Here is a 10,145-nt window from a genome sequence, read left to right on the forward strand (position 1 = left end):
TTTCTTTTGTTGCCTGCCTACTATTCCTTCACTAAACTTTAAATCCCAATGCTGTACTCGATACGAAGGTGTCAACATGCCGTCTAAAAGCACTGTCTGCCACTTATGATACTGATGGCATGAAGTGCAAGCTCCACAATCCCATGAGCTTTATGCCGTCAGTTACCACAGTTGGCAGCTGTAATGCACTGGCCACTCACAATTTCTTCTCCAGTATGATGTAATCTGATAATGCTATGTCAGAAAACACTATGCTGCCAAACTAAAGGTTTCTGACAACATTAACAAAGTTGTGGCAGCATCATTGAAGTTGATGTAATGGTTACAAAAGTGCAGATCCTGGTGTTGATCACTTAGCAAGACACTACAACAACACTGCTCACCAGCTGCCTTTCACAGCTACCACATTTCATTCGCCCAGAAGAGCTGGAAGCTCCTACGTCGGGGAAACTCGCACACTATTATTGCTTGTCTTTTAAAACGTATTGTAGACCTTATTGCCATAATAAGAAACCTGGTGCCCGACACCTGACATGTAGGAACGCGGGTGGGAGCTACTGTTTAAAGTGAGACATTTTTTGCTGTTCTTTACAACATTTCATGTCACTTGCTCTTCTCAATCTGAAAAGGGAATCAGTGGAACAATCTGGGCGGTGAAGTACTGTTGACCCTTCGTGTGTAATGTTGAATTGATCTCACTGCATCCTTGTAGCTCCTGACGAGCTACAAGGATGCAGTGACATCAATTCAACAAAGGGGATCGCTCACACCCCTTCAAACAATAATCAAGAGCCTCCTGCATGTGCGGAAAGAGACACCTCGCAAACGCACAGAAGCAAGACGAGGGAAGAGAGAGAGAAGCCTTTAGTATGGACATCCAACCCGTGCAAGCTAAAAATCCAGAGGTGAAATAGTAACTAGCGCCTCTGTCATGAATTTGTAGTCGTAGTAATCTTTATTTGTTGCAGCCACACACATTAGTAACTGCAGTTCTGATGGCACGCCATGATCACTTCTAACATTACATTTATCCAATCATAGGCTTGGTCCCATCCTCCATCATTTCCACCTACAAGAGTTCTGGCGAGCGCCACTACGAGCTAATGCAGTCGACAGGGATGTAATGATTTTTTTGTGCGATTAAAATACTAAGTCATTTAATGTCACTAATTAGAGCTATGCTGAAATTATCCCCAGCCATCACTCTATGCAAAACAGAAACGAAAAAATTGGTGCTTCAAAAGTGAAGGCCTCCTCTTGCTAATAGTCTGCTAATGATCCCAAAGATTTGCTCTACCAGTTCAATGCATTTACACAAAATTGTCAAAACCATTTCAGAGCCCATTCAGTGAGTGTTTCTTACTAATAACCAAATGGTTATCAGATTGAAACAGTACTGAGTGCTCTAGTGTGCTTGCTTGTGATTGTACATACCAAAACATCCACATAAAGGACCCATGCCTGTTGACCAGGAACAACTGCCAAAGATTTCAGATCAAGGCATTTGGGGGAGCTGTAAGTACGAGCCAAGGCTGATCTAATTTCAGTAGCAATCTGTTCTCCTCCTCTTCCTTCAAACACAGGGTTAGCATTGGCAGTGCTGAAACAATGCAGGCAACCTTAGTAATGGTAAATCACATTTACATTTGCACTGTGACAGCATTATCAAAGTTTTTCAAAAATAAAATACCACAATGACCTGGAAAATATATCCATACACTGAACAGTGTAATTAGTTAATACCGTTCTCATTCCACAATGAAACATCAAATGAATGCCTCTTTCTTATCTACTTATCAATTATAAACACATAAGAAAGCAAGACACAGTTGAGGGAGATGCTGGAAGGTTAATTGAAACTTAAATCTGATTTGCTTGTGCAGGCAGTGCAGGAGGCAATAATAATAAGGACGCACAAGATATGGTCATGACTTTTCAACCAACATTTTTATTGGATGCACTGTTATGATCGGCCTGCCTAGCTTGACGCCGCTTTGTCGCATGAGACATTGTGGCTGAGACTACCCTGATTTCTTCCGAGTCAGCGCTCCCAGAGATGCACCAAGAGCGGCGACAACAGAGAAATCGTTCTTCAAGTTATCCCAGGTCGTCGGCGCCCCTTGTAAAATCCTTTGGACACGCCTGACCGACTGACGGATTAGGAAGAGTTGTTGGCCATTGAGGCGGCTCGCTTTGTCGTCAAGGTGCCCCCGGCAAAGGGCCGAGCGTCTGAGAACCATTTGCGGATGCATTTCCCACGTTCTCCGTGGCGCCTTGATGCCGCTGTTTCCACAATTTGTGGTCTACCTGGCGCCGCATAGCCATCACTGCAACAGACTGCGAAATTGACTTCCATGTAAGACTCAACGTCTCTGTGCTGTGCTGTGTCGTGCGCGGTGTGCAGTGTTTTCTCCCTCGCCATAGGCTGAACTGGGCGTGCCTATTCCCCCTTTCGTGGGTTGAGAACGAGGCGGTGTTTCACCTTGCCCTTTCGGGGGCGGAGGTGAAGATGACAAACTTCATTGGACTGTCCTGGCCTCCATTGTTTTTTTTTCCAGCAGAGAATCCTGGGAAGGCCAGGACATAAAATTCGAGTGCCGAGGCACTCTTGACAAGCTCTCACAAGCTCCGAGAAGCTCACAGAAGCTCGAGGGCTTCCATGATGCTAACCCTATCATGTAGCAACACGCTACCTGTAAATAATGTAATTAAAAGTTACTGTTAGCAGCTCCCGGCTCCTCTCCTCGACATCTCCCTGGGACTTTGGCTGGCTCGGGTCCTCTGGGCAGACTCCCGAACACATCAGCACCAGCAAAATAAACCACAACGATTTCGGCGTAAGTTGGGTGAAAAAGTGTTTACTCACATTTTTAAAAATTACTTGCAAATTTCAGAGATACACCACTTAATACATGTTTCCATAAAGCAAACATCACGGCCCATGGTCCTGGATAGCACCATCTGAACTTGTTCATTGCCAGACGCCTCTTTAGCATTGTTGGATTTTTTTTCCAGATGATGCCACCCTTTCAACCACTGGACACAACTGAAACGCAGCCCCTCCTGAAGTTTCTTCAACCTTTCTTGCATTTATAAGTAGATTATCACAACTAAAAGTGATCACACAGCACGGTGCCTTAAAAAATAAGCTGAATACCTGGTGAATCCAAATTAGGAATTATCTTTGAGAAACGATACTGTCCCAACAGAACATGAATGATGGTGTGGTATTTAACCACCACGTCTTTCTGACCATAACTCAACATATGAAAGTAGTAGTAACTTTTTACAAACCTCCGTTTAACTATACAACCACTGATTAATCTGTTCATTCTTGCTTTTGCTAATATCCACGCAGTATTTACTGAACTTTTGATTTATTAAATGCAGTAGGCAGTCACAAAGCAACATTTTCATCTGTTGACAGTGAATCCTTTATGAGACAAAAAAATATTCCATTACATTGGGCCCAGTATTTTAAGTTGGGCGATAAATGAAGCTTGTTGATGTAGTCACAATAACTGCTTTGTACGTGCTTTAAAGATATACAATAAAAAGAAATGCAGACAGGACACCAGTTCAGAGAAAGACAGACGCCTCTAGAGATGAAAATTGAACAGGGAATACCACTATAGCTAATTTTCTGACAAATGTTCTGAACTTGTAGTAAAAATCCTCCTTTGTTTTTCAACAAGTCCTTTTGTCAAAACGTTCCCTACCGCAGCAACATTCATTGTTCAAAGAGTTTTTAGCAACAAGCAGGAGCGCACATGAACACAAGTGCAGACTACCATCTGCCTACCTGTCAGAAGCGAAGAGGAGGATAATCGTGTACCCCGGAAGTACTTTACAGATAAAATAAAGGCTTGACACATTACAGCAATGCACAAAGGCTTATAATACAAGTACAGATTGCCAAAACTTTTTGCATTTTATATTAAGGTTTGTCACTAGCAGCCAGGCACACACACACTGAGGGTATCAAACTCCCCCTCCTCAGAAGAATACTAACCTTTGGCTCAACCCAACCAACAAACAAATATAAAAAGAGGCTACTGCATATAGTCAGTTGAAAATGAGTCCTCAGGATTGAATAAAGCATGACTATAGGGGATATGCACTAAGCCTTGGTCCATGAGGCGTAAACACTGCCGCCGCACCATTTTGAAGGTTAGTTCGTAGGTGCGTCCTGCTGTCCATGTTTCAGCGTGCAGAAAGTGTTCTCAAGGTCTTTAGACATCCTAGTCGCTTATGGATTTTGGCCACAGCATGTGCAGAGTTTTCTGTGTGTTCATCGAGCCTGCGGAACTTCAAAATGGTGACCCTGACTCTAGTGATCCTCGCAAATGACGTGAAGTGCATACCCCTTATAGGCTAAATGGTCACCGAAGTGGTATTTTTGTCTAGTTGGGTGGGCATACGATATTTTAAAAAACTATGAAGTAAAAAGAAAAGCCTACACAAGAAATTGAAAATATACAAAAAAAACTAACTTTGCCATATGTTTCTGTTTCAACATATAAAATGAGCCAACCAGCACAAAGCAAACCACCAGTTTTATTTAATTTTTTGCTCCTAAAAGGTGTGAGGGAGTCGACAGACCATATGGAGGTACGTAAAATAAGAACCAATGAGATTTGTAGATTAAGGATCTGCCATGGTGCACGGCATACCCCTACCTTTTTCATTCTGAATGGAATATGCAAGAAATGGACAGTGCCTCTACAAACCAGCTAAAAGAGCATGAGTAAAAATTTTGCAACATGCTAAATGAGCTATAAAACTTTATGCAGAACCTATTCTGTGCTCCAGACCACGGGATAGACAACAGCTCTATTCTGTGGTCCAGACATCAAAATAAAGCAGAGCCCTATTTTGTAGACCACATCAACTTGACTTGTGCTGTGGAGCGTGTGACTACACCTCACGAAAGAAGGGCTGTGCAGCCTGTACATAATCACCTCTCTCGACGACAGTTTGCCTCACGAGTGGCAAGATTTGTTTGCCCTAATAAGAAAGGGACCGTACTAGGGAGGTTATACCCAGACATAAGGAACCTTCATCCATGGATGCGAGATTGAAAAAAATACGTGGTGCAGAATTGTATGTGCGAGAAGTTTGAAGGACGAAGCCCACCTGTTTGGTTATGAACTCACCGAAACGACGTGGATTGCCCACTTGATCTGAACTCCACATTACTTTACATTTATTTCTTATGTATAAACAGATGTTATGTATAAATGTATAAACAGGGAGTTGTAAACCTTGTTGCGCTTTTTTGCATGACAGAAATGTACTGTGACAAAAGTGGCTTAAGTGTCCCGCATACGATAGACCAGGGCGTGAAAGTGTTAAAACAGCCATTATTTGTTACTATTACATGCAGGATTACTTTTTGCCTTTTAGTTCACAACTACAACTTTCTCCAGTATAAAATAAAAAACGCACATGTTAGGCCAGCAAGTACACCAAAACTAGGCTTTGCCTTCGCATTTCAAGTCTTTCCCGCATATGCATATTCAATCTTGCATCACTGTACACTGATGCTTTATGTTTGCGGACATAACCTTTTTCGTGCGAACCCAGAATGACAAGCGAATCTTGCGATTCGCGAGAGCAGCTGTCGAAAAAGAAGGCAAGATGGCAAAGCGCATATATCATAGATATGCTCTAGCTATGGAATAAACCACCAAAATTTTGTCCCTTATGAAACCGTCTACAGTGGCTATTCTGTGGTCTAGTCCATAGAATAGCCACTGCGAAAACTTTTTGGGCCAACTTGGTACATATCTCTGGGTTAAAATTAGCAGTGCACGCACAGAACACACCCCACAGAGAAAAGAAACTCTGTGTGTGTTGTTTATTTTCTGTGGGGGTTCTGTGTTTGCACGTTAATTTTAATTCAGAGATGAGCGATGCTAGGCACAGATGTAAGGAAGTACACGTTATGTACAGTTTGGCGGTGCATTAACTTCCCATTCAAAAGAAAAAAAAAATGTGAGAGCATGCAGAACTTTTTCAGATGGCTTCAGAGGTGACTCACAAACTAAGGGACAATGATTGCGCCAGTAGATGTGACAGTTTGAGAGATGCAGAAAATGTCCCACTTTCACAAGATTTTGTTGAGCGTATGCATCTCAAGTATAATATATATATATATATATATATATATATATATATATATATATATATATATATATATATATATATATATATATATATATATATATATATTATATATCTTGCCCATTTGAACCCTCACTGAAACTCTCCAGGTGTTGTTTTCTAAGGCCCTCATTTTCATTTTTTAACCCTAGGTGAATGGCTCTGTGAACCAGTGAATTACTTGAAGTGACGATGTCCTCGGTAATGTTAACGTATTTTTAAGTCTATACAACAGTCACTGCAGTTCTTAGTAATTTTAGGACGGCTCCACGTTATGCAACACCAAATTGGCTTTTCCCCCCGCACACCCCTCTTTTTTTTTTTCACTTACCAATCCACAAAGAACTCAATGCGGCCTTGATGTGGAGCAGAGGGATCAGGTGCATCAAGTTCAGCCTTGATTCCGACTAAGATGTCAGTGTTTGCCTGCAAAGTCAGAATGTTAGCGGTTGCTAAAAATGCAAAGTATCCTGCAAGTTACAGTTGGTCAACGTAGAAAAATGGTATATAAATGCAACAACGCGGGCATCCACCCGTTGTTTCAGCGCAGTACGAACCAGTCTGACATGTGAAGATCCACTGCAGTTGGACACTAGGCCGGTTTCTAGTTCCAGGAATCGATACTCCAGACAACTGCGACCGTCGCAGCGTAAGTTTTCCTGCAAGCCAGGAGGACCATTTCTGACGATAGACTCAACGCAGTAAGTTACGCTTTCGTGCAGCAGCAATAGTACATGTTCATGCTCGCCAAATTGCATTACTAGAAATAAAACGTACTTGTATCCCATGGATAATGTAGATTTTCTCTGCTTCACTTATGAGTATATGAGGCATTGTCACGAACGTTCCTGTTTCTAGTTTCAGCTATGAGTACAACTTGACACGAGTTATTTTTTTTTTCGTTCCGTTTGAAAAGTTCGTCGGCGGAAAGCCAGCGCATGGGGATTTAGAAGGCAAGAAAGCGCCTACTGTAACACATGCACGCACTTCATGAATGCCGCCATGATACCAGCCATGTTTTCTGATCCCGCACACTACTTCGAATAGATAAGTATCTGTAGACAAATATTACCGCGGCCTGTATTTACCTTTTTAATTTTTAGTATTATAATTATGTAAGAAATTTCAACTATTTGATGTATGTAAGCAGTAAATACGTGATTAAGCTCATACACGGAAGAAAGAAAAAGAGGAGAAAACATGAAAAAAGAAAGAAAAAAGTTTCTTACGTAAAGTTGGGTTTTTCTTTTATTACGCCATTGAGTACATGAAGGAAGAAATAGCATGCCAAGCCGGCGCGCTACGTGGAAAATGTAAAGAAAATGACGTCATGACGGCCATATTTACTGGGCACAGTGGCGGCGTTGTTATGGTTACGTGTTATAGTGCTAATGGCCGACAACAAGGAAGATTTGCAGAGATTGATGGACATCTGCGGTAATGAGGGAGATAGGTTAGATTTTAGATTCAGTAAGGAAAAATCAGCAGTCATGATTTTTAATGATAACGAAGGTAGTGAGCTTAGAATACAGGAGGTCACGCTAGAGATAACAGATAAATACAAATATCTGGGCGTATGGATAAGCAATGGGACCGAGTACCTAAGGGAATGCGAAATATACGTGACGACTAAAGGTAACAGGAATTCAGCAGTGATGAAAAATAGGGCACTGTGGAATTACAATAGGTATGATGTTGTGAGAAGAATATGGAAAGGAGTCATGGTTCCTGGGCGGACGTTCGGTAATGCAGTCTTGTGCATGAGATCAGAAGTTCAAGCAAGATTAGAAATTAAGGAACGTGGAATAGGTAGGCTTGCTTTAGGAGCTCACGGGAATACACCAAATCAGGGAGTACAAGGTGATATGGGATGGACATCATTTGAGGGCAGGGAAACTAGCAGCAAGATAAAATTTGAGAAGCGATTGAGAGAAATGGGGGAGGAGCGTTGGGCTAGGGAGGTTTTCAGCTACTTGTACATGAAGAATGTCGATACAAAATGGAGGAAGCGAACCAGAAAATTGACTGGTAAATACTTAGAAAACAGCAGGTGGCCAAACCAAAAAGAACTATCGGTTAAGAAGAAAGTGAAGGAAACGGAGACTGACATGTGGAGAATTGGCATGATTAAGAAGTCCGCACTAGAGATCTATCAAACTTTTAAGCAGGAAATTGCCAAAGAAAGGATCTATGATAATACTCGGGGTAGTTCTCTACTGTTTGAGGTCAGGACGGGAGTATTGCGAACCAAGACATATCGGGCCAAATACGAAGGGGTAGACACAGTATGCAGTGCATGTGGAGAGGAAGAAGAAACTGCTGATCACTTGATAATGTTCTGTAAAGAGCTTCGCCCTATAGTTCAGGATGCTGGCGCAGATTTTTTCAAAGCACTGGGGTTTAGGGACAGGGAGGACAAAATAGACGTTAAGTAGGTATACTTAAATAGAGGAAGGTTATCTGATTGGTGGATAAAGTCAAGGCACGAGTTAAAATTAAACCCTTCACTGCAAAGTACGAATCCTCAACCTCACTATTTAAATGAAAAAAAAAAAAGATAAATCTAATAGTTACTTCACTAGGTATTACGGCTAGATGGCGTTAGCCACTGCCCGTTCTAAAGGGTATAGCCACACCCATCTATCTATCCACCCACCCATTCATCGTTGTCCTCCGTGATCGTTGTGCAGTATAGCTCATCTAGCAGTGAGTGGCGGGGGCTAGCGGCGCGATGTGCGCCTCCGTAGGTCTCGTACTGAACCGTGGCGGACAACGTACTTTCTGCTGCATTGTTAGTTACACTGTGTTCTCCCGGCAGTTATTGCGCTCCTAGCAACGTTTACAAAACCTTTTGTTAGCCATGGGGCCTTAGAAGTGCGTAGAACGAGTACATATCCATGTGCCGTGCGGTGGATGACGCGGATGAAGTATTTGAGGTGTTCCTCGAAATTGCGTTTTGGCACCATGATAAAACTGAACCACGACAAACGCCGCGCGGGTCAGTGATGGTTGCGCAGTGTTCGTGCTTGTGACAATGGACGCAACTTTTGGCCAGCAAGACTCAATGAGGACCATGTGCACATACGTAGTAGTTTCGTGTTCCATGTAACAGTAACAACTTTCACGTGCGTATTAAAACGCATTTTCTGTTTCGCTTACTGTACCCCAGCATTGTTCTCTCGGCGTTGGAGCAATCGCGTTCAAGTGTCACACCGTACTCTAAAGTCGCCGCGCTTGCACATGCTGACGCCGGTGAGTTTTACGTTGAACACGGGCACGGTGACTATGCGCCGCGTTGGCCGCGCGAGAGACGGAATGCAACCCTAGAAGGCGGCGCACGGCCGATTGTGTTGTCTTAGAGGGTGAGTGAATTATGACGTGAAACACACTCGCCGTTGTCTGCATAGAGTTTCTCAAAATTAACATGCTTGTCAGTACATCTAGCGCGCGTTCTCTTGTGCTTGCTTCGTTGTCGGTGAGCTGTTACTTGCTGTTAATACTCGGACGAAATAATTTTGTCAACGGTGTGGCACTGTCCCAGCGTGTTGAGCCCCGTTCCGATGGTTTCGGTTCGCCATGACGCGCAAGCTGTGCTGTGCACGTGGTTTTCGCGTCAGAGAGAGAGTCGCGCCTTCTGCTTTGCATTTGGGTATAAACAAGAGAGGAGAACTTGCCCAGTCAATATGGTCGACTTCTCGCTTTACCACGAGTGAAGTCAGGGCCTCTCAGTTGTTTGCTTTCGTATTACTTGTAATTAAGTTCAATTATTTTACACAACTTAAGTGTTTTAGTTATTTACAGGTGTAAAGTTTTTTTTCTACACTGTTGCTATCATAGTTTGCTAAATATAAGGAAACTCTATGGCTGCTATGGCAGTGTTTGTAGGAGCTTCGTTGACCGGCAACGTGCAATTAGGTGTTCTGTGGTGCAATCGTTCAGAGGATTGAAGCAGCTGAATGAAGAATTGCAGCATCATTCTT

At 42.7% G+C, this 10,145-nt stretch overlaps 1 protein-coding gene across 1 annotated transcript in view; it reads right to left on the minus strand.

Annotated features, from left to right (window-relative positions):
• The window catches only part of Rrp42 (exosome complex component Rrp42), a 33,814-nt gene extending 26,664 nt beyond the window's left edge, over window positions 1-7,150 (minus strand). The window contains exons 1-4 of the mRNA XM_037427429.2: window positions 6,943-7,150; window positions 6,723-6,824; window positions 6,497-6,591; window positions 1,435-1,600 (exon numbers count right to left, since the gene is read on the minus strand). Coding sequence (XP_037283326.1) covers window positions 1,435-1,600; window positions 6,497-6,591; window positions 6,723-6,824; window positions 6,943-6,999 — 420 coding nt within the window. The 5' untranslated portion in view covers window positions 7,000-7,150. The remainder of the gene's footprint in view (window positions 1-1,434; window positions 1,601-6,496; window positions 6,592-6,722; window positions 6,825-6,942) is intronic.
• Between the last annotated feature and the right edge of the window lie 2,995 nt (window positions 7,151-10,145).

Source organism: Rhipicephalus microplus, chromosome X (assembly GCF_043290135.1).
Source record: "Rhipicephalus microplus isolate Deutch F79 chromosome X, USDA_Rmic, whole genome shotgun sequence".
NCBI lineage: Eukaryota > Metazoa > Arthropoda > Arachnida > Ixodida > Ixodidae > Rhipicephalus > Rhipicephalus microplus.